Source organism: Terrapene carolina, unplaced genomic scaffold, assembly GCF_002925995.2.
Source record: "Terrapene carolina triunguis isolate 2854851 unplaced genomic scaffold, T_m_triunguis-2.0 Scaffold374, whole genome shotgun sequence".
Lineage (NCBI taxonomy): Eukaryota > Metazoa > Chordata > Testudines > Emydidae > Terrapene > Terrapene triunguis.
The window spans coordinates 7,868,380-7,893,943 of NW_020664725.1; the positions used below are offsets into that span (position 1 = coordinate 7,868,380).

Consider the following 25,564-nt stretch of genomic DNA (forward strand, 5'->3'; position numbering starts at 1 on the left):
TACTTTGGCACCTAGATTCCGTGCTGATAGGTACCTTATGCATATGCTAAATGGGTTAGCTGGAGAGTAAATTAGATTAGATGGACAGACAGGCAAAGGAGCTCCATTTTCAGGCAGATGCTCCTGGAAAACATAACCTTTTAGAGATTGCAAATGATCACTGGTCAAATGTTTAAACACCACCACCATTGGGGATTGGTCCTGCTTTGAGCAGGGGGTTGGACTAGATGACCTCCTGAGGTCTCTTCCAACCCTGATATTCTATGATTCTGTGTAGTCTGTTTATGCCACATACGTTGCAGAGGGTGTGGGTATGTATGCATATAATGCACTGTGTGTGTGTGTGTGTGTGTATATACATACATAAAGTATAATGCAAAATGCATGTGTGTGCATACATAATAAATGTGCGTGTGTATCACATACATCCCCTTCTAAACTTCCATTTAACTGACAGTCTGGAAAAAGCCAGCAATCTAAGACCTCCAACAAAGAGCCAAGGTAAGTAATCCAATGCAGACCACAACTTTTGGGGAACCCTAGTCCCAGTAGTGTTTAACCATGATTAGCTGGTGTGATAGCGATCGTGAGATATCCTTGCATAGCTCACTTGATTCGAAAAGACTGCGTTCTAACACAATAAAGCTGTAGAGAAGAAGAGGCCCAAGGGTCAACAACAGTTTTCATGGCTGGAGAAGCAGAAGAGAGGGAGTATTATTGAGAGATGAAGGCATTTACTGTGGCGTATGTTACACCCCTGTTACACACAACGCTGTTGTGATGGAGTGTATAGCTCACACCGGACAGCAGCAATAAAAAGGTTAATGGACAGATCAGTTAATTCCCCAGCTGTGACCAGGGGCGGCTCCAGGCACCAGCGCAGCAAGCGCGTGCCTGGGGCGACAAGCCGCGGGGGGCAGCGTGCCAGTCACCGTGAGGGCGGCAGTCAGGCAGCTGCGGGAAGTCTGCTGGTCCCGCGGCTTCGGCGGCAATTCGGCGGCGGGTACGCCGAAGGCGCGGGACCGGCAGATCACCCGCAGAAACGCCGCCGAATCCGCATGACCAGCGGACCGCCCGCAGGCATGCCGCTGAAGGCCGCCTGACTGCCGTGCTCGGGCCGGCAAAAAACATAGAGCCGCCCCTGGCTGTGACTAAGGGCACTCTATACTTGGAGCTGGAAGGTGTCATTTCCAGCTCCAGGAAACCTACCTGCACTAGCTCGATCAGAGCTAGAAACAAATGCAGCCAGGCAGCACGAGCAGCGAGAGGGGCGAGCCGCCCCAAACAGAAGCCTAGCGTCTGGGACAGGTATGGACTCGCCCCTCCCGCCACCTTTGTCGCCATGGCTCTATTTCTCTTTTTAGGGCAGGCGCTGGATCATACACTATACTCTGTGTATACTCTATATACACTGGATCATATACTATACACTGAAATGTAAGTGCAATGTTTATATTCCAATTGATTTATTTTAGAATGATAGGGTAAAAATGAGAGGGGAAGCAATTTGTCAGTAATAGTGCGCTGGGACACTTTTGTAGATTTCTGTCTGATTTTGTAAGCAAGTCATTTTTAAGTGAGGTGAAACTTGGGGATACGGAAGACAAATCAGACTCCTGAGAGGGGTACAGTCGGCTGGAAAGGTTGAGAGCCACTGGTGTACGCTACAGTGTTTTGCACCTGTACTGTTGGATAATGTGTTCTTTGGGGTCTCTTTAATAAGGGCTCCGCCACTGTCTGTCAACACCTGCACTGCCCCTGACCCCCAAATTGGCAAGGCCCTTCCTCCGTACGCACAGGTAAGGAAGATCACATAACCGGCTCTCCGGCCGCAAACCTGCTCCCGTGTTTTGTCTGTGCCCTGCCTTGGTTCTGACTTGCCCTCCCGGTGCGGGAGGTATTTGTGTTCCGGGGGCCAGAGGTGAGCAGCACAGCGGGTACTCAGAGAGTCTGAACCTGCTGCTAATTACAACGCAGCATCTTCCCAGCCGCCTGGCATGCAGACAGACCCAGCAGCCAGCGCCAGTCCTTTCACATGCTGGCAACACGAGCAGCAGGCCGAGGACACGGAACTTAATTGGGGACAGCTCGTTTGACTAAGACCTGGGTGGGTTTCCCGATTAGCTTTCGGCCACCAGCTTGGGTCCTGGCAGGGTAGGGGCACCAGGGAGGAAAGCGGATCCTGGCTTTCTGCTGCCTCAAAATACAAAAGTGATGTCTTCCTTCTGCAGAGAGGAAGGCTGGGAACGGAAGGGTTAAAAATCTAAGCCAGGCAGCATGGCTCTGAAGTGGATTCCTAGTGGCAGAAGGCAAGTCAGCTAAAGGGGCTCAAAAGCCCCTGTGTCAGCTCCCCGTCCTCTTCCTCCTCCCTCCCCTCCTTTCTTGCACTTCTGTCTCTCTCTGCTTTCCCTCTGTCTCCAGTCAAAGCAGGATGCGTATCACATCCCATGGAGAGCAGACTCATGACAAAGAGTTGCCGGTTTCAAAGGGTTTCTCCCTCCCCTCCTCGCCTCCCTGTCTATTGCAGTGGTTTGTGTCTGCCCTGTAACAACTCTTGGTAAAGAGAACACTGGTGCAGTATTAATAATACATGGTTCGCTGAGGTCTCTTTTCTTGCCTTTCCTCCACGATCCAAAAGGCTCGGAATTCAAGCCCAGGGAACTTGTTTATTCCACGCTTCACAGGGGATTTGCTCCGGCTCTGTTCCCCTGCACCACTTGTCGCATTTGTTTGCTTGAAAGCATGGGATCAGAACTTGGGGGAAGGCAGGCTGCAAATGGTTTCCCTTTATAGCTAGATGGGACGGGCAGTCCCACTGAGATAGAAAAGGGGGGAGACTCCAAACTTTTATTCTGTGGCACTACGCAGCCGGGTAAAGTTTGTGAACCGCCGCTTTGGAACAATCTCCATTGGAACCAGAGCCCGAATTTCCTCCCGGCAACACCTTCCCCGTGGCAGCTCAGCGGAAGCTTCCTCACAGCAGTGCCCTGTCACCGCCAGCCACCAATCCTGCTGGGAGAGATATCTCCCAGAAGCAGTCTGTCAGTGTCAACTAGGACTCTGGGAAGGTGAGCCTCCTTCTCGATGCAGCATCTCGCCACTGCCAATTAGGGCTCGCAGCCCTTCCACTGCTACCTAGTTTTATTCCTAATCACTCGGCTGTCCTTATCAATAATTAGCCAGAGGCAAGGGAAGAAAAACGTCGGCGTTGCAAGCTGCTATTTTCCAGACAGTGTACAGTCATGAATCAGGCAGCCTCCAAATATGCCATTGCTTATAATAAATCTAGATGGAACAATTACCTTTTTAAAAATAGCTGTTTTCTCCCATGTAGGGACAGGAGGGAGGTCTCTGGATGTTTTTTTTCTCCCTTCCTCCCCCTGCTAGTTCTTTTCAAGCAACTGTGTAGGGGGAATCAATCTGTGTCTGTCTCGGTCTCTCTCAACCACATACACAAATTTTCCATTCCACTTCCCTTCCTGACTCTTCCTTTTATTTGTATCACAACACAACTGATGGCCCTCCAATCAAGACCAGAGTCCCCAGGGGCAATGCTCTGAGCAAACACACAATAAGGGACAGTCCCTGTCTCAGAGAGCTTACAATTTCAATAGACAAACCAGGGGAGAAGGACAGAATTGTTATTTTACAGATGGCGGACTGAGGTTACGTATCATGCTTACTGAACATCGTGCCGGGGGAAAAGAATCCAGGAATCAGAGGAAAATCAGCTTTGCCAGACTGGATCGGATTCACATTCCGTCTCTGCTGTCTGCAACAAAGGCCAGCACCAGATGTTTCAGACAAAAGGGGGAGAAATGCGGCAGATGTGCCTAAGTCATCCAAGGATGAAAGCAAGGAACATGCAGGCTCATCCCTGATTCAGGACACACCTGCATGTTTCATGCATGTTTGCTGCACAAATGTAGCCAGCATGGGCAAAAATGAGTCCCCTAAGAATCAAAGCTCCACATAAGGGGACAGAGAGAGGTGAACAGCTGATTGGCTCTAGTGTTTCCAGTCAGCAGAGAAAGAGAATGTCTCCCAGCCGAAGATTTTAACAACTCTCCTTCACGCCAGGCAGGATAGCCATATGACAAGTGATTGAATTGCACAACTGGGGATGCTGCCCAGGATAGGAGCCCGCGTATGCCAAACGCTGTTGTTTCTGCAGATGCTGTTGTTTTGGCCAGGGTTTGCCACCCCGCTATGGCTACAATATGTGATGCCCAGGGAGAGCAGCGAGGGGCTACCTAGAAACCAGAATGAGGCTAAGTTGTTCCAAAAAGTTCTTGGTGTGGAGTCAAGTCATAGCTGTTAATTGGTGTGAGAGGAACCAAAGGCAGCCTGTGGCTTGCAGATTAAAGAGCTGCTGAGTTTGTACCAAGCTAATTCACGCTTTGCAGAAACAGCGCTTTGGTTTTATTTCATTGTTAACAAAATACGCTGTAGGAACCGCCATGCAGAATTAAAGTCAATTGTTGCCAGCTCTTGTGATTTTATTGTGAGACTCTTTCTTTTTTCTGAAAGCCTGAGCTCCTAGAATCATGGGATTATGTGAAGAATCTCATCTTTCATTAAAAAAAAAGTCCACTCCTAGCCCTCGCAGCTGCAGAGAAAGGGATGAAAACATGAATCCTAAAGTCTTAAAGGACAGAGGGGAAAAAAAAAAAAACAGCAGAGTTTTTATTTTTCAAATCTGATGATTTTGGGGGGGCCTCACTCATGATTTTTGAACACTTGAGTTGCCAGTACTAAACTCTCCCCAGTACTGCTAAAATTCACTACCATGCAGGGAGCCAACAGCTAATCAGATCACATTCATTTCGGGGCATGACACTGCAGAATTCCCTACCCCAAAGAGCTTACAAATAGCTGTCGGAAGTCAGGACACTAGGCTAGATGGACCATTGGTCTGAGCTGGTATGGCTGTTCTTATGTAGGGACCAATCTCTGAAGCACAGAGCTGTACTGCCTCTGTAGAGGATTAGGCCCCAGTTCCAAGTCTAGCTTGGATAGAAAAAGCCGTCTCAGCTCTGATTGAGCTAACACGCCAGAACTAGCAGCGTAATGTAGCTGCACAAGCGGCGGGATGGGCTAGCTGCCCGAGCACATGCCTAGAGTTTCAGATGGGATTGTACTTGGGTGGCTAGCTTTATCGGCTGCTCATGCTGCCATGGATAATACTGCTATTTTTAGCACGCTAACTTGATCGATACTAGCGCAGGTATGTCTACCTGAGCTGGAAATTACCCCTCCAGCTCCAGTGGAAACATACCCATGTTTTGCTAGGTGTGCTGAAAAGGGTACTCTGATAACTGGGCCCACTTCCGCAAACCACTCTCTGCCATTAGCTTCACTGAGAGATTTGGATGCACCAGGAGTGCAAGGCTGGATGACAACACCTTCCGGTATAAAAGCAGAATGAATCTTAACAAATAATTTCCCCACCCCATGAATATTGTTTAATTTTTGCATTTCCCTCCTCATGGAAAAAGAGAGGAAACCAGCCACTTTCACTTTTGCTTCGAGTCAATTTCACTCCTGGGCACTTACTTGCAAATGGGTGAATTTCACCCCTGTGCCGAGGGTCTGCACACCTCCTAAATCCCACCGAGGAAACCTCGCAAGAGGGCTTACAGTGGAAATGACATGATAAACGGGTCTTATGCTAGCATTTCACTATGCGGAAACACGTGGGTTGCAGAACATGGGATGGGGAATATATAAACCTGGATAAAAGTCTATTTTCACTGAAATTAAAAATAAAAAACAAAACAAAGAACATAAAAGCATTTCTATTCATGAGAGATTTTCTTATTTATTTTATTTCACTGTTTCAACAATATCTACCTACAGTTTGACTTGATAAATGACTTTGGATGAGTCACGTCATCTCTCCCAGTCCTTGTTTTCCTTGCCTATTTAGATTATAAACTCTTTCGGGCATTGACTATTAGGTCTCTGTATAGCATCTACCACAATAGAGCTCTGATCTCAGTTGGAGCTACCAGTCACTACTGCACTAGAAATTAACAACAGTAACAAAGTAATTAATAAAAATGTGTGTGTGGGGGGGTACCCACTACTCACCCCCATGCTTTTTTAAAACACTCCTCACTCCCCACCAAACTGTGCCTTTCGAAAAACACATTTGTTCCTGACTTCGTTTGATTGCAAGTGCATCATAGTGCCCTTTCACACTGTACATTATTTCCACAACTAGCAGATTCTCTCCATAAATACGGTTTTTGATATGTGAGTTTCTGTTAGAGGTGGAAATAATAAACCACTAGGTGGAAGGTTTTAATTAATTTCATATTCATTGTACCAGAAAAGCTCTAATGAGGTGAAAAAAAAATATCTTGCTATTGGCAGGATTCTGAAGTTAACAAAACCATTACAGAGAAATCCCTTTGAAGTCAATTTCTGTGTACGCTGCGGGGCACACCTAGGTATAAATAAACTTAAGAAGATGGGGGTTCTGGATGTCCCTGTTAAACACAGAAGCGTTACAGGAGGCTGGTTGACAAAGGGGGCTTGGGGTGGAGGGAGGGAAGGAAATAAACACAAGTTGGGCAAAAGGGACATTTTTCTGCAGCTGAATTCTGCTTCGGGGGAATCAAAGGGAGGAATCTCCTAATCAGCACATTTCTGGGGGACAGGTCCCCCCCCCAGGAGGCTACAATAGGCATGTGTGTGAAAAACCTCCACATGCAGCTACCATAAGCACGCAAAATCAGTGAGTTGTGCACATGGAACCAGTGATCGCGTCCAAGAGAAAGGTGAGGGATTTGGTGATGCACACCTTGTACCTCCCTTTGCTATTACATCCCTCCAATCAAGAGAGGGGGAGCGACTGCAAATCCATCTCCCGCCATCTCTGAAATCTCAGGCCAATACATGGAGCTGGACTCACACCTTATGCGCCCTTAGGCACAGCGTCTTCAGCACCCCCGCGTCTGCAGCTGACCGTGTTTTCCGTAAAAATTGAAATGAAAAGAAATATAAACATAGCCTCCCCGGGAAGGCACAAGACCCTTCACCACGCACGGTGCTCCCAGCCCAAGCCAGGGTGCAGCCCACCCTCCCCAGGCGAGGTGCAAGGAGGAGACTGTACCTCTCCCTGGGTGTCTTCCATCCCTCCCACAGCCCAGCGTGGCAGCCCCACTCCAGCTCTGCCCGTGCAAGTGAATGGGGCACTGGCCACGCCCCTCTCTCTCCCGCCCCGGCACGGGACGGAGGCAGCAGGGTGGCCAAGATTGGGAAGGGGCTGGGATGCTCCCAGCATCTTCATCAGCCGCCCCACCCCACCCCACCCAGCCGCGGCTCACAGCACCCCCAGGAGGGCTGACTCGGACGCTCACCCTGCTCCAGCCGCCACATGGCAGGGTGGCCACCATCCCACGCCAGGAACCCGGCCGCCCGCAGGGGAGCTGTATGTGTTCACTTTCTAACTTTTAACCCACTTTAAAACTTTTAGATGCCCCTAGAACTCCGGCCCCTCTAGGCACGTCCCTACTGTGCCAAATTGGCAATCCGGCCCTGCCAATACACACAGGTGAACACAAATGCTGCCAAATCCGGCACGCCTTAGGCAAAACTCCCATGGACTGTAATTGAGTCCAATGGCAGCTCTGCCTGAGTGAGGACTCCAATGTTTGGTCCTGGAGCTCATTCTCTCCTGAACCACTGACACAACTTATCTAGAGTAGTGGTGGATTCTCCCTCAATGACAATTTTTTAAACCAAAATTGGGTGTTTTTTTCTAACCCATCTGCTCTAGGAATAATTTTGAGGACGTTCTATGGTGGGGGGTCAGACTAGATGACCACAACGGTCCCTTCTGGCCTTGGGATCTAGGAAAATCGTCTCTTTTCTGCTCGCTCCGGGTTTGTTCGAAAGCCCCGCGAAGCCAGTGGAATGATTCCCACTGCGTGGTGGAACAGGTCCTTTCTTTTTACTCCCTCACCCAAGTCTTTTCCTCATCTCTCCTTTCTCCCCAGTTCCTACCTCCAGCCCCTCATTCCTTATCCTCTCCTCCTAGTTCCTTTCCCGTTTCCCGCTCTCCCTGGCTCCGGCTCGCCTGCTTGCCCTTTCTGCCTTTCTCACAGCACAGGCGCTGACAGAATGGGGACACCGAATACAGTTACAATAATGTCAGCAGCTCAGGGGAGGGGAAGGGAAAAAATGAAAAGGGGGGGGAATTTAGAGGTTTTTAATTAGATCTCGGAGCTGAGTGACTTGCACTTAATATGCAAATTTCTTAAGTCCTTCCATTGTTAAGTGAAATGAGAGTTTTATTTAAATGTGAGGGTGGTTGGGAGATGGTGAAGGGTAATTGCAGCAGTGAAATGCAAACTGCCTTGTTTCAGGGAGCCAGTAACATTTCAGAAATGTAGGGGAATTGAGGCTAATGTGCAAGCCCTTCTCTTAGCTGGGAGCGAAGCTGCTTGCAGAAAGCACAGGCTGTCGTGGAGACGTTAGGCTAGGATGCAGCCATGGCTTTCAATGCCTGCCTCATAACCAGGCTTGGGAAGATTCCGATTTATAGATGGTAACCCCGGGCGACTGTCAATTTCTCCCTCCATCTTCCTCACCTCCCCCTCCCCACCAAATAATTACTGCCCTCAATAATCAACATGGACAGGAAGGAAAAGTGACAAATATCCAACAGGATGCTCTTGTGGGGAACTGGTGCCCTCTCTTGCTGTTAGCCCTATCTGGCAATCAATGAATAAGCAAGTAAGGAATTAATCCTGCCCCCCACTTTCGCCCAATGGCTTTAATGGGGCAGGTTCACATATAACCAGAATTTCTGTTCCAGGCTCCTTGGCATTTTAGTCAGGTCGGTTTCGGGTTGCTGGATCCAAACCTGCTCCTGTGGGTTTAGTTGCGGATTGGATGCTCAGCAGGGGAGGGGCCTGTTTTGCAGTTCTGGTTCTGATCTGGAGAGATTTCACCCGGTGACAGCAACACCTAGCGTGCAAGAATTGCCGAGTCAGCAGAATCCTGGAGCGGTAGAACCTTTGCGCCTGAAGTCAACCCCCCTCGACCTAGGGAGCCCACTACGTAACGTAACCCACGTACGAGGCCAATTCCCAATGTTGACCAATAACAGAGGCTGTAGCGGATCCAAAAGCTCTGCCCCAGTGCAGGCTTATTATCAGACATGACAGTTTTATATGTGAACAGCAGGACCCCTCGCTCCAATTGGCCTGTGAGGAGGACACCTGTTCTTCCTTGGGTGCCCACGTTACTCTGCCCACCCCACTGCAGAGGACTGCACGGGAACTAGGAAAGCATTCTGGAGAAATAAAGGGCCCAGACAGGGAATCAGGTGGGCGTGGTGTAGCCATCAGTCCCTTGATTAGCCTAGGCCAGGACTTAGCAAGTTCTGAAGTGGTGATAATAGGCAGCACATGTTGTGTTTGCTCATTCTGAGCACTAGAAATCCAGAGAGAACCACAGGTCTCTCTCTGTCCAGCCACCTCAGCAAAACAGCTTTTATATTAATGAAACCATGAGCAGAAGTATGAAAAGAAAAGAAAATATCAAATGCATATCTAAAAATGTAGTTTCACCTAATTAGACAGCACAAACACCAAAAGGCCTTAATGAAATTCATATGATTACTGCCTAGCATCACTATAGGGCAGAGTTAAGGTTGTTTGGGTGCCTTCACTGCCCATTTCTTACCTTAACATGCTGCAATTAATTTTAAGTGTAACCTTAATTCTGAATGTCCTGGGTTTATGGTTATGGGATAATTACTACATCCCTTTAACGTTTTATATCCTTAAATTACTGATACGTGCTCTCAACCTTAGCTCCATCTGAATATCCTTTTATTGTTTGTGAACAGTCATTACCACAGAGTGTGGTTTCTTCCCGACTGTGAAGGACGTTATAGCGAGTGGTTGAGCTGAGCTGGATGGTTTTGGAGGGGATGAAGGGAATAGGGAGTAACCAGACTGTCATGGGGGAGTCTACCCCTTAAGCAATACTGCCTACTTGTCAGTCCACCCCGTCACCTAGCGTGGCCCTTTAAGAGTTTGGGGTGGTCTGATACACCAAGCCCGAGGAGACAAGGGGAGGGAGAAAAGGGATCCTGGGGAAAAATAGCACTTAGGAGGGCCTGTTTCTCTGTGTTTAAGGGCCCGGGTCCTGGAGCCTTGCAGAGATGGTGGGGCAGGGCTCCCCTTTCACCCAGTCAATGAGAAATCAGCTGGGAGAAGGGGCCAGCATAAATGTTGGCCTCCTCCTACCCAGCAGGGCAGATGCCAGCAGACATAGAAAGGAGTAAGAAGGCAGGGCTCTGAGTTAGCCAGGAACAGACCCCAGTAGAAGGCTGCCAAGCCCTCTGAGCTTGAGGACTAAGTGGGGCCAATTTAGGGAGAAAAAGTGCCACTCGGCTCCAGGAGGCGAGCTGGGGACGTGAGAGGGATAGTCACGGTTTGAATTAGCTAGCTCCAGGAGGTGCGCTGGGACTCCTGGCATATGGAGAAGATGGGAGCTGACAGAGAAGGTGCTACCCAGCTCCAGGAGGAGAGTTAGGGATCCTGCAATGAGGAGAGAGACTGACAGAGAACCCTGAGGGGACTGGGAGCAGAGCTTAGACGAATCCTGAAAACCAGAAGCACCTTTTGCTTATTTGAGACTTTTTGTTATGGCCCTTTTTTAAAGAGGGTTGTCATAAACAAGCCCTAGAAAGGGTATTGTTGAATCAAGTGTCAAGAGTGCCTGAAGCGCAATTACTGGCTTCCTGAGAAGGGAAACTGAGGCAAGGAATACTTGCAGCTCCATACGAACTCAGCAGAGGGCGCTACAGGGCAGGCACACCCTACGATGCAGACTACAACCAAATCCCCTTTGACTTGGGAAGCCAACACCCTGGAGAGCATTGACAGTGGTGTCACGGGGGCGCCTGTGACAACCATGTAGGAATTTTACTTCTCAAGGGAAGAAAAAGTTATATTTAAATATGTATATTAAAAAAAAACAAAAAACCCATCAACCTACATCTCAGCGGGGTTTAATCACTCATAATTGCTGCCATCCGGCTGCGTCGTGTCTGACCCAAACTGTTCAGGGAGAAGCACACACATGCAAACACAGTGCGGGGAAAGGAGGCGGAGAAGGAATATTAGTTTGATAGAGCAGGGTGATAAAAACCCAGGCTAAGAAGGGAGGTGAAGGGAAGGAGAGGTAGGAGGAGAGGCTTGGGAATAGAGAGAGAGATTAAGGAGACATGGGCTATTTCATAATCCAAACGCTTCGCTTAAGAAGCAAAATAACCCAGAGAGTCATTAAAAAACCACAACCCACCACACAGGCCCTGCCGGAGGTCTGGAACTCACTAATAAGTCATGCCAGCGAAGAGCACGAGAGAGCCTTAATGATCACCCTTCATTTGACTAATGACAGTCCCTTTGCTAAAGGGGAGCAGAGTGGAGAGAGAGGACCCCGGGGCTCTCGGCATTAGATACAGCGGGATGAAACACATCCACCTCGCCCACCCCGTCCCTGCTGGTGCGCCGGATGCATGAGGGATGCCTCTGGCTGTGCGGCCCAGACACAAAGCAACAATCAAGGATTTTCTGTTTAATGAGCCCGGTTCCTCCCCCAACCCAGCAGCCTGGATCCCAGATTGGAGAGGGACCCCGCCTTAGAGCCGGCTAGGTCCGACTAGCCAGGCAGAGTGTTCCACTCCAATTAAAATCCTCACTGCTAACGGCTGTTTGTCTTGGGTTTTTTTATTTTTTTTTATTTTCCATCCCTTTCCCCTTCTCTAAGCTCAGCACGGAGAGAAGGGTCCAATTAGCGTGGCGACCGTGTAGTCATCAGTGGCAGAGGAACTATTTAATGCCACAAGATGGTCCGCGGGCGAGGGTGACCATTCCCGTTACGGACGTGCTGACTCATTCCCTGCCCCACGCACCATATAAATTACTCAAGGGAAGGCCCTGGGAGAAGGTGATCAAACATTCCCTGTGCGGATGCAAGAGGCACTAAGACCCTGTGCAGGTATGCAGAGCTGTTCTGTTAAGTCAGCCTGGATGCTGAATCTCTTGCCCTGTGATTAAAGAGAACTGTTCCTGAGTCATGCTGAAGGTGGATCCACTTAGCTACAACCAGCCTAGCAAGGGAGTGCTAGGACACGGGAGGGATCTCCTAAGGGCACACCAGTTCATGGATGAAGTTTAAGGTGGGGGGGTTCTGCTTTCGAGTTACCACCTGGGATGATGGGGGAGATTGGGGACGAAGGCCCCAATTCAACAAAGCCTTTAAGCATGTTCTCAGCTGCAAGGGTAGGTTTACACGGCAGCTGGGAGGTGCGATTTCCCGTTCAAGTAGCCAGACACATGCTAGCTGTGCTCGAGCTAGCGTGCTAAACATCACAGCGAAGCTGTGGCGGCAGCATGGGCTAGCCGCCCGAGTACAGCCTCGTCCAAGACTGGAGGTCTCACTAAAGTCAATGGGATCTAAGCTTTTCTGAATGGGGCCCTACGTCAGGGTCTGTGTGTTCTGTTGAGGGCAGGGGAGGGGAAACAGCCTGTTCACAGCCCCCCCCCCTTAGGGGATGGGATATTTAGCCCCACAATCACACAGCCCATGCTGCCCACAGGCCATAGCTGTCAAGACGCAGTCTTCATATTCAGTCTAATTTTTCTTTTTTTAAAAATTTCATCTCATTTCCCCCCACGACACCCCCATGAGCTACGCTAACCAATCTGTGCTTATACAGCTATTTGTATACTAAGGTGACCAGACAGCAAATGTAAAAAATCGAGATGGGGGTGGGGGGGTAATAGGAGCTTATATAAGAAAAAGTCCCAAAAATCAGGACTGTCCCTATAAAATCGGGACATCTGGTCACCCTATTTGTATACGGACATTCCCGCCCAGGCCTGATTCCCTACTGCCCGGCTCTTGGTGTCATTATTTATACCTGTGCAAAATAAGTGTAAATTGCTACCGTCCTCCTGACTGGATGGCCTGCTACACCCACGTTGCACAGGTGTGAGCAAGGAGGACCAGTGCACGGATGGGGAGAGCGAGGCCCTCCATTGGCGATTAACTTTTGCTATCTCTACGGGAATCACTCCTGCCAGCCCCCTGATCCTTGTGTTGCTTTATCTGAACTCTTTCCAGGCTGAAAGCAATGTCGCGGTTGTGATCATCACACCAGGGCAGGGGAGAGAGGGAGCATTCTCACTCCGCTCCCTGGTTTGGTGCCTTTGCGCATGCAGATCACAGCTCTACCGATGCTCCTATTTTGGGTTGCTGTTCTACATCGCCAGCTCGTGCTTCGTTGGCTGCCCACTGTCACCACCGAGGGCCTGTCTTCATTAGAAATTTGCTTCAAGGTAGCTACTTTGGTACAAACCCCTAATGTAGATGAGCTGTACTGGTGTAAAACGGGGCCTGCACAGAGCAACACTGCACTGGTGTGAGATTCATTGTCCGCTGGGGCACTGCAGTTGCAGTTGAGTTTTGCATCAGCGTTGCTGCATCAATACGAACTTCCCTTATGTAGACAGGCCCCGAGTCTCTTTCAGCCATGAACCTTCACCAGGTACCTCCCTTCCACTCAGTGTCTGTGGTTTGGATTATTTTCCGCCTAGTTGTATTAACTTGATAATTTCTCCAGCTGACTCTCAGTTTGGCCATGGTTCCACTCCGTAAGGCCCAGATCCCGCTGGATGCAAGATGTCTGACAATGCTGAGCTCACTGCAGCATCAGGGTCTGAGATTCTTTTGTTCTGTTGCCCATTCTTCTGAGACACGCATCGCCCTTTGCCAAGAGGTAGCAGAAGTCCGGGTCCTTGCAAGCAGACTTTTTAGGAGGAGGAGAAATCAGTGAAGTGGAGTTTGGGTATACACTGAGTGCAGCTGAGTTACACCCGTACACCAGTCCTGAACTAAGATGGTCAAACAGCATGCAGGGCAATCTCTTCTTTCAGTAATCTCAGCTCACTACCAATGCCCAGAGAGCAACTCTGCCTCAAGCACCGACTCCAGTCAGAGACCAAGGCACAGAGCAAACTCACACAGCTCCCTCTCTCCTTAATCTACCTCTACACACAACCTTGCTTAATCCAAAAGAAGCACAACACAAACAGCACATCTCCCCAGGAGTCAAAACTTGCTTGCACCCCAAGAAAAAAGAATTTGGAAGACTGCACAACAGTGCCACATACTGGTGCCTTCCATAACAAAATTATCTGTCTGTCCTGGGTGTTCACAACTTCTCCTGCTTTAGGGCCAGACTGTGTTTAGTCCCAGAACAGTTCACAAGAAAGGGGTGTGGGCAAGGAGCATTCTCCTCCCTGGAGATGGGTCATAATTCCAGAAAGTAAAGGCTGCTCCCTGTAGCGCTTCATTCCAAGACTGTGTGAATGCACCGAGTCCAGCTCCTAAGCTGTGAGCAGATTGCTTAGCCCTCTCTTGGCTTTGGGGAGGGGAATAAAAAGGGCCTCCCAAGGAAGATATTCCAATGAATTTACGACTCAATCAAGCAACTCAAAAGGAGCATAAATGGAATTAGTTTTAATATTGTTAAGTTGCAAAAATACAGGCATATGTGCATGCCAAAGCTAAAACGGATGCATGCAGCGAGGGGAAACATATGGGCGCCCATCTGGTAAAAAGCGCATTGCTAGACCTTCCTACACTTCTCATTTACAACAAGAAGCAAAGTTAGCGAACATAAATTTGCTTTGCAAAAAATGTGCAAGGAACAGCTTGCTTGCCCATAACTGTTTTACTGAGCAAGATATGAATAACCTTGATTTCTCATCTCAGCCACCTCATCCACACTCTCGGGGGATTAATTAGCCTCTAAACAGGTCTTCAGATGGGGAAATAGAGCGCCTTGGAGATAGGAAGGCAAAAGAAACAGAGGCGGCGACAAGACTAGATGACACAGCAGGTCAATATAGTAGATGTCTCTCGTTAGTCATTTGCAATTGTACCTGGTTTAGGTCACAAATGCGATTACTTTGGTGGGGCTCCACCATATTTATTGCTGGCTGATTAGATATTAAAACAGCAAGTAGAAAGCTACTGCTGCTGCACAAGGTTGGATCAGGAAAATCCCAGGGCTACAAAAGCAGAAGGAAGCAGGGTGGGTGCTTTCTGTACCAGTGCGGTCACCTGAACCGAGCGATAGTATGTGGGGGGATTAGGAACGGGGCAGTTTAATCTGGGATTGATACCCACTGGCAGAGCTGTATGGGGACCAGGTACTGAAAGAGCAGGGGGACTGAAGGGCATGACTGAAAAGCTTTGCCAGAGCATAGTTTGTGTCCAGCTGCTGATGGGGTGTGGGGTGCATCAGTAACCGAGTGGGGGCGGGGGGCTAGGGATACAATGGCAGAGGGTGCTGTAGCTCAGATAAGATACATCAGCAAAGTTCAATGGCTTTGGGTCAGGACTAAGGTGCAACGGAAACGCTGGGCAGGGTTGTTTTTTCCCTCCCAGGACCAAGCCCAAATTTAATTAGTGCAATCAGCCTGTCAAGTCAATGAGAACTGAAGGCTCAAAAAATTGTCAGTGCGGAGGCGAGGGGTCAGCAGCTGCCTGCTCAGGAGCAGACCCTAACTGTCGAGCGAAGAGGCAGCAACGTTACAAAGATCTGCTAGCTGTCTCAATGCCTGGTGCCTTCGGAAGCTACAGATCCCACCAGCACGTGCCAATTGTATTTCTCCTCCCCACCCGCAGGAAGGAAACAAAAAGAGTGACACTGTGTAATATGAATAGGAGCAGGTGTGGTCTCCGACTGCAGAGAGACGGAAGGGCATGAAACATGGGGAAAAAGCCAGTTCTCTCCCTGACACATAGTTACAGCAGTGGGAGTCACGGCTCCTGGGTTGTCTGCCAGTGGCCTCCTGTGTGCTTTTGGGCGAGTCACTCTATATAAGCCTCATTCTCCCATCTGTTCTATGATATTTCTCTCCCTCCTGAGAGGGGCTGTGAGTGTGAATTCATTAACGTTTGGAGAGATCCTTGGATTGATCATGTTTCAATAAAGCATCATTTTTTGACTGCTTCTGCATTTTCCAGGCCCATCAGTGAGCAGAAGTACACATGCCGAAGAAAGGCTGAGCACAGCTCTTCTCGGGATATTTACTACCTGCCCGAAACCCGGGATAAGCCAGCATCTCCTGAGAGCGTTGGATCAAAGGGAATTCGGAAAGATCAGATCGGTTCCTGCCAGCGACTGAGAGCTCACAATTCCCAGCCACGCGGATGGGAGTTAAGGATGCGCAGCACTTTGCAGGATCAGGCTTCGAATGCAATCTGAGACCAAATACCTGTCTCCAGCTATCACACTAAGAGACATGCTGTGCTCCCCCTTGATGAGAAGTGTGAGTAATAATTAAGATGCCTTCAAAGGGGCCTCCAGCCTAGATAAGCCTTCACCTCTCCAGAAGAAGGATCCTGGTTATGACAGTCTCGATACCTGTGATTGCTATTTTAACCACAGCATTTTCATCCCGGAAGTATTTTACTAAGGTTCTTTTATGTCCCCCATTATCTTAGTATCTGAGCAGCTCCCAGTCTTTAACGTAGCTCTGTCAGTACCCCTGTAAGGCAGGGCAGTGCTTTGATTCCCATTGTACAAATGGGAAACTGAGGCACAGACAGGCTAAGTGACTTGCCTAAGGTCATAAGATCGTAGAAGTGTAGGGCTGGAAGGGACCTCGCGAGGTTATCAAGTCCAGCCCCCTCACTGAGGCAGGACCAAGTAAACACCCCTGAAAAGGTGTTTGACCAACCTGTTTTTAAAAACCTCCAGTGATGGGGATTTCACAACCTCACTTGAAAGCCTATTCCAGTGCTTAACTATCCTTATAGTAAGAAAGTTTTTCCTGATATCTGACCAAATTCTCCCTTGCTGCGGATTAAGCCCTACGCCTCTTGCCCTACCTCCACACAAGAAGCTCACACAAGAAATCTGCAGCAGAGTATGCAATTAAACCCTGTTCTCTCATGTCCCAAATGAAGACTCTAACCATTGGACCATCCTTCCTCTCTATGGCCCCAATTCAGGAAAGCCTCCCTACTCAAGAAATCACTTAAGTGCATTCTTCACTTTGAGCACGTGCTCCTATTGAATTCAAAAGGACTTGAGCATGTGCTTAAAATTAACCTTGTGCTTAAAGGCTTTCCTGACCCGGTGCCTATGAATGGACATTCAGTAGTTGAAGGGGAAGGGAGACAGAAATACTTTGGAAGAAACATTTGCATGCAGCTAGATTTCCATTGGTCTCAAAACAAATAAATGAAAAAATTAAGTAAAAGGGGAAAAAAAAGCCACCCTCGCCGGCATTTTCAAAAGTGCCTCGTGATTTCTGAGGCCTTAATTTTGGGATTTTCAACTTGAGAGATTTTTAAAGGGCCTGATTCTCAGAGGGCAAGGTGCTCAGCATTCTCTGAAAATCAGGTCCCTGGAGCTGGACACCCAAAACCGGAGACATGTAAGATCACTAGGCCCTTGAGAAAATGAAGGCCTCTGTGTTTAAAGGCTGGGGCAGAAATGGACAAAAGACATTGAGTTAAAAAAAATCAAAGCGATAAAAACGAAAGAAAAAAAGATAACGATATCAGTTGAGTTGAGCATAGATGGTCAGTCTGACCCTGGAATATCCTCAGCATTTTTCCCTTTGCGTCATGACTTCAATGCTGTATTTAAGTCCCTGGGGTTTTTATTGTTTTGTTTTTATAAATCTTTCCATGTACGGTCTATAAAAAGTGAGTTAAAGCATTTACCAGAAGCCAAGATGCCTTCAAAAAGATCTTCAGGCTTATATAAATATGTATTTAGGATCAACTAAATACATACTGGGGATTTCAAGCATTTGTAAAGATGTCTTTCTTCACTGGTTGCAGAGAGAAATTGGTTTGTGTGTTATACATCCGCACTTGTTACATGTATTGTGTTTTGCACTCATTATGTTTTAGTGCAGACAGTAATGGTACGTTACATATATAATACACATTTTGCTACACATTACCAACATTTTGTTGTGTGTTTATGCTGTACATATGTCGGTAGATATGTTACATGCCTTTGCATGCATGTCTTACACACGCTTTGCATGCATGTTCTGTGTATGTTGGCATGTGTGTCATACATTAAATTCTTCTCTCAATTAACACCAGTTTACCTCTAGTATATATTAGGTAAATAACACTATTAGTTACTTTAGATTTACACTGGTGTAACTTGAGAGAGGAATTTACTGTACGACATGTATACCAAAATGCATGTAACAAATGTTCCAAAGTACATAAAGCAAGCATGCCAACACACGTGTACAATTCATGTAACATATGTACCAATACACATACTGTAAAAATGTAGTCCTGACAGTTATGGTATATATACTATGTGTGTTTCTGATATGTTTGTCATACATGGTCTGGTACATGATTCATTTACGTGGCAAGCATTATTCCCATAATTCCACCTATGCTGTGCACATATGTACCGTGGCTGGATGGCTAATTTTGAAAGGGTATGGGAGACATGGATGGGCCTATAAGCTTGAAAACTATATTACTGGTTAAGGGCCATATTTTGCATTGACTCTCACTCCTTCTTCAATCCCATTGGCCCCCAAACTTCCAGATCTGCCTGGCAGTTTAAGTAACAAGTACCAGATCTTTGGCAGTATATTCTCCACTGGCTACTGGGGAATACATAAAGGTGAGACATGCCAAAGTAGGGTCTGGTAGGATACTGTCTCTGAGGAGAAGCAGGTTATTTACGATGATCAGTAACAGAGCGATGAGATGAAAGAGCAAACCTATTATGCTAAGCCGGAGCCTTGAACACTGAAATAAAGTAGAGCCAAGAGAAAGAGGATCCTGCCGGTGCTTGGAATAGATACTGCATGGCTGTGTGCTTAAGGCACATGTCTTTAAGATCTGGCCTGACATTTTAGGAGGGAATTGCTAAAAGGAGGTTGGTCTCGATGCAAAGCAAGTTGGGGAGCAGGTGCAGGGCTGCCATGAGGCACAGCAGAGATGATGGAATTGAGCTAGGAGATTTAGAGCAGCATTGCAGGAGAGCCAGGAGTGAACAGAAGCGAGTGTTACCGCCAGCACAAACTGACTGGGCCGCTGGTCAGCAGCAGATGGACGTATGGCTTTGGCAGGTCCCATCAGTGGCAGAGAGGCCTCTGTCTGCAGTGCACAGTAAATCAGGTGCTTTAGAGGTAAATATTTTCACTTGCTCTGTTCTCAACAAGGAGGGCAAGAATTATGCCAGCTCCATGGTTCAGTAAGAGGCAGTGGGGTAAGTCGGGCGGTGTGGTCTGGTACACCGTACCAGTAAGATATTTAGAGCCGGTACACTGTACTGGAAAGACACAGGAGGAGCAGAATGTGGGGCCGCCAGGCGGTCCCATGCCGGCAGCTCCTCCAGCACAGCTGTACCGTCCTCAGCCCTGCTCCCAGCCCTTCCATGCAGCTGCATCTAGCGTCTGCTGTCTGGGGTCTGAACACAGCCCCGCCAGAGGACAGGGCTCTTCCCCCCCTCCTTTAGCTGGTGCAGAATACTGGTAAGAAATGAATTCTACTTGTACTACTGGTAACAGGAGACAGAGGCTTTCACCTCTAAGAGACTGGCTAGTTCCTGCAGCTGTCCCCAGATGAACGTTTGGGGGTTTGAGGGAATCAGTCCAGTTCTTGGTCTACAGCAGAAAAAACATTGGCACTTACAGCCCCTTGTTGACAGTCACAGCAGCGTGACCAGCCCTGGATGGGACATGGAGGCTGTATTCCTCTCTCAGCCATAGGGGAGTTCTGCCAGGGAAGGGCTGAGATACACTGGCAGGATGTCATGGAGAACACCATACTACACTGCTGATGCTATTTAGATAAACAGGGAACTTTTGTCTCCAGGGCCATCACTCTAGTATCATTTCTGAGAACTAAATCTACTTAAATAGCTAAAACCACGAAACAGACATTGGGCCAAACTCCCCTCCAATACATCCCTAAGGAAGCCATTGGGGTGTATAACCAAGGCCAGAATTTGGCTTTACAGACGTAGCACATCTAAGGCTAGGTCCACACTACCCGCCTGATTCGGCGGATAGAGATCGATCGTCTGGGATCGATTTATCGCGTCTCATCTGGACGCGATAAATCGATCCCAGAAGCACTCCCCCATCGACTGCGGAACTCCTGCTCGCCGAGAGGAGGAAGCGCTGTCGACGGGGGAGCTTGCCTGCGCCGCATGGACCCGCAGTAAGTAAACTTAGTTGGATCTAGGAAACATCAACTTCAGCTACGCTATTCTCGTAGCTGAAGTTGCATTTCCTAGATCGATCCCCCGCCCCAGTGTGGACCAAGCCTAAGAACTGTATCAGTCGTATTGCTACTACCGAGTTTTCAGAGCAGTGGAAAGGGATGGATTTAGCCATATAGATTCATGCACGCGGCTGGGCCTCCACACACCTTGTTATCCCTCCTTCCCGTGTAGCTATACAGAAAGCACTTTGTTACAACTGTGAGACATCCGTGAATACAAACAAAGCAGATAATGTAAACCCAGCAGTCAGTGCATCGCTGGTCCATCTAGTTCAATACCAAGGCTCCGGCAGTGGTCAGGACCCAGTGTTTTAAAACAAGGTTGCTGCTCCACCCCACTCTATAGATACCTGGCCAATTACACAACGCTGGGGATAAAGAAGAGGAAATCTTTTCCTTACCCCTGAAGTGATCAGCTTAATCCGGTAACGTAAGATCGGCCTAGCTGATAGAACTGACTAGCTTATGTAAGTGCAATACTAAATCTGATTCAGCCCTTTCTAAAATCCACCCACGCTGCCCCCATGAGGCTGCTAAAGCTGGCGAGGAGACATCTGGGCATCACTGGCCGACGTAGCCCAGGTCGTGCTCAGAACCGCTGAAGACAGAGCCAGGCTTGATTCTCCTCTTACATCAGTGTCACCCTGGCATCATTCCATTGAGGTCAATGGAGTTACTCCCGATTACACCAGTGTGCGTGGGATCAGAATCAGGTCCTTTGGGCTTCCTGACCTTGGGCCATGGCCTTTGTTTGAAAGTAAGACAATGTTGCCATTAGCAGCATTCACTTGGAAAGGAGGCATTCACCTCCTCTTAAAGCCTACTGGATACCCAAAGGCAGGCATCAATATCACATGCATTTGTGACTCCAAATGCTTCAGATCCACCGGCTCGCATTCTGGCCTGAAAGACACAGTACTATGAGGAAGAAGAGCAGAACAGCTCAATTAACCCATGAACTAATCCCCCTTTCCTCTCTGGAGATGGGGATTGATAAGTAGGGGTCCTATTCTCCTGCTGCAGGATATGAGCAAATTCCACTGACGGCAATTATGATGACGATTATTTGTATTACAATAGCAGCTAGAGCTTCCAACCAAGACCAGGGTTTTGTTGTGCTAGACGCTGTACAGAGATAGCCCCTGCACTGAAGACTCTACAGTCTAAATAGAGAAGACAAAGGTTAGAAGAATGGAAATATTAGAATTCCTATTTTACAAACGGGGAAACTGAGGCAGAGAGCAGTGACGTGAATTACCTAAAGTCACACAGGGAGAAGAGGAGGTACTTGAACTCAGATCGCCTGAGTCTCAGCACAAGAGTCATTTGTATCCTGCCCGGAGAGATCTAGGACCCAAGCTTAGTTAGGAGTGAAAGGCTATGTCTACACTACACCGCTTTTAGCGACATGGCTGTGTCACCACAGCCGTGCCACTAAAAGTCGCGCAGTGTAGCCACTGTTTATCGGTTCTCCTGCCAACAAAAAAGTCTACCCCCAACGAGCGGCGTTTGCGTTGTCAGCTGCTGACAACGCGCTGTTCACACTGGCATGGCCAAACTTTTGTCTTCCCGGGGGTGTTAACACCTCTGAAAGACAAAAGTTTTTTCGTTCAGTTGCCAGCATAAACAGAGCAAAAATTAGCATGCTGGGTTTAAATACTGCAGTCAAACACATGATGCAAAGCCATCCCATCAGTCACTGCCTGACAGCTGCCATTTCAGGACTCTGGTGAGAAATTAGAATTACGCTCCAGGTTAAGAAATGAGATGCAGCTGCTGAGGTGGATGGGGCATAGGGCCGGGGTAGCAGGGTTTGAGCTGCAGGTCAGGACTGTTTTAGATACTTCGGCAGAGCTGGGCGGATGCAAGTTGTACAGCTCCTATTCACTCTATACATCCCCTCCAGTCAGCGCTATTAGCCCTTTACTTCCAGAGTTCTAAAGTGGCAATGTCCTTTTACTGAGGTTTCCTGCTGTGCTAAGACACGGCGCGTCTAGTGGTGTGAACCATAGTTAAAAAATTATGCTTCATGATTCATAGTAAAGTGGATGCAGCTGCCAGGCCATGTCAAAGATAGAAAAGCAACATGATGTGTTGATTGCCCATGATTGCTTGTATTTTTAACTCCCCAATGCATTAAAAGGAGGAATTGGAGAATGTGTGTGTGTGTGTGTGTCAACTTACACATGTGCACATGCATTCATGACTGGGGTGGAGCATTCTCAATGTTCACATTGGTGGTTGTGACCCAAGAGCCCCTGGGTGCCAACTGGCAGAGGAAACAGGGTGCATAAGGTTGTACAAGGATCCCTGGGTCAGATACTGGCATAATAGTCCACTGAAGGGTGGTATGGGAGGTCTCTGTTGAGAGTCAGTTTCCCACTCGTCATAATCATTGCAAAATGTATGTACAGATCATGTTTAAGGAGTTATGTACCTATATCGAAAATGATGTTCTTCAAGCCTTGGGGTTACGGCAGCTCACTAGGAGGTGACGTGCCTTGGAGATGTTCCTGTCAGGCAGGAAGTAACTGACACCAATCTCCCTGTCTGGCCACTTGTGTATCGTATATCTATTTGCATACTGAGCCAGGTGCAAATTGAGAGATTGTAAAAACTACAAGAAAGGAATTCTACTGGAAGAAACAAACAGCGGGGGGAGGGGTTACCTGTTTATGAAAAAGACGAAGGATAGGTCTGGTATATCTTGGTGTGCAAAGCGACACATGGAATCCTTCACCTAGGAGGCAAACTGACCATATTCATGTCTCATGAAAGAAGGCTCACAGCCAGCCTGGCTGTAAAGCACTGCAGGGACTTTGGGAAGAGCAATTCTCTACTCGACAGGAGAGTATCTGGTTAATTAAATCTAGGCTCTAGAGTGCGTGTTATGATTTGATTTTGTAACCGTTTGTTTCCAAGACTTCTATTTGCTACAACTTGAATCTCCATGTTTTGTTAAATAATTTTATACTTGCTGTCACTATGACAGTCCAGGGAGATGCTCGGAGGGATCAGGGGTCGGACTGTGACAGCAGGGCCTGCAAGGCCAAGAGGGGAGGCTTGTGTTTGCCATGACCAGTTCTGTTGGGGAGCAGACCCACAACAGGCAAAGATACGCTAAGGGCAGGTGGTAGCAAGGTGCCACCCAGCCCTGGGTACCCCCGAGAAGCATCACAAAGGTACAATATTCAGTAGGTTTATGAATACACAGAGAATAACCTATAAAACAACCCGACAGTCAGAGTTCTAAGCAAAGAGCGAGGTCTAGTGGTTAAAGCAGAAGACTGGGAATTGGGTTTCATCCCCAGCACTGACTTTGTGTGTATCCTTGGGCAAGTCACTTCACTGCTCCGTGCCTCAATTTCCCCCTTTGTAGACATGGCACTGACCCTGTGTCTCCGGGGGATAGAGGGGCTTCATTCATTAGTGTCTGTAAAATGCTTCGGGATGCTGGGACAGAAGGGGCTAGCAACATGCAGCGTATTATTGTTATGAATAATAACTCCTTGTCCCTCAGCCCATTCTGGGAGCCAATCCCTCCCCCTTGCTAAGCAGGAGCATGGAAGCCTCACCCAGGAAACAAACATCTAAATAGTTATGACTTTGTGTTTATTTAGCCTCTTTCACCCACAGACCTCAAAGATTTTTTACAAACATTAATCACTTACGCCTTGCAGTGTCCCTGAGGCACGGTGAGGTTAAGTAACTGGTCCCACGCAAGTTCCATGATGGCCATTTTTCACATGGGAAACTGAGGCACAAAGGAGTTAAGTAACTTGCCCAAGGCCACCCAGCAAATCAGGCAGAACCCCACAAAGATCCTATGAATCCTGACTCCTGCTCTCCTGGTGCCTTTCCATCACTACAATTCCAGGAACACTATCAGGAACCAAGGATTAAGGGCAAAGGGGCATAGAGAGAGAAATACACAGGAAGAAAAACTGAGCAATCCCTCCTGTGGCTAGTCCCCTACTGCATTTTAGTGTATCTTTTCAGAACCATTGCAGATGCCTGAAGTCCCAGTGCCTATCTCAAAGCATCCTCTTACCTTTTCCAGACAGGTGTCTCCATGTCACCGTAGGCTCTGGTCTCCCAAAGGCCAGGCACATGAGAGTTACGCTGCTACCTTCGTTCACCGTGATGTCTGAGGAGATGTTTATAATCTGGGGAGGAACTAGAAAGAAAAGAGAGAGAGAGAGAGAATGAGGAGAAATTCATGAGAACTGTGTCTGATCCAAGGCTCATCCTTAGTGCTTGGCAATCTCAAGCCTTCCACTCTGGTGCAGCACGTCTGAAGTGTCTCAGGGCTGAATTATGCAGGCTCAGAGAGTTTGGAGTAAACCACATTCCTAGTGCTTCCCCTACTACACTTGGGAAGTCTCTACTGAAGTGTCAATGCAATACCAGCTGTTCAAAGGCCCACTCAGGAGCTGCAGCCTCATTCCACAGTCCAAGGCTTGTTTAAAAGCGCTGACATATCCCACCATCCAGAAGGGAATCCACCTACTTTCCAAGTACCCCTTGTTTCTAAAAGAGACAGGCTGGACGCTGTAGGAGCCTGGCCATTTGCATCCAGCTGGTTTACACACCCCACAGTTTGAAATACCCTCTCTTCTTGCAAAGTTTTAATAGCACAGAGCGGTCAACTTACTACAACAAAAACATGCCTCTGCTCCCAAACGTTCCTCAGTAGAGCATCGAGGGATTAGCGTAAGCAAATGAAACCTGTCTGGGTTCATCACATAAAGCACATTTTATAGTGATCAGAGATGAACCCGAAACAAACCTCCTGAGCTCATCACCGTAGAATGAGATTTCACAGCTTGGCCCAGGGAATATAACCCCGGACACTTTTAGGGCCTGATCTAAAGCCCACTGAAGTCAGTGGAATTTCTATTGACTGGGGATCAGGCCCTTACAATGCTGGCTACAGTTACTGCCTTCGGGTGGTACATAGGACCCACAAGTGTTCTGGGTGCTTTGCAGACAGGTGGGAAAACAGGCTTGTGCCCTGCAAGATTTACAGTCTGCAGATGGTGTTTTAAGAAAGAGGAAAGAGATGGAATGGAAGACAAGATTTTCCCTGCCCGCCCCCCCATTTCCTAATTATGATTTGGGTTTTTTTTGTTTTTTAATGCTCAGCCCATTGGCTCTAGGGTGCTGTTCTTGCCGCTTATGAGCCTTGTCTGTTTGCTGTTGGGTTTGTAACCCAGGTCTGTAGGCTTTTTAAATT

At 48.1% G+C, this 25,564-nt stretch overlaps 1 protein-coding gene across 3 annotated transcripts in view; it reads right to left on the bottom strand.

Moving 5' to 3' along the window:
* Window positions 1-25,564, bottom strand: part of OPCML (opioid binding protein/cell adhesion molecule like) — a 334,725-nt gene that overhangs the window by 64,861 nt on the left and 244,300 nt on the right. For all 3 annotated transcript variants that reach the window (XM_024198727.3, XM_024198725.3, XM_024198726.3), the window contains exon 3: window positions 24,380-24,505. In XM_024198727.3, coding sequence (XP_024054495.2) covers window positions 24,380-24,505 — 126 coding nt within the window. The remainder of the gene's footprint in view (window positions 1-24,379; window positions 24,506-25,564) is intronic.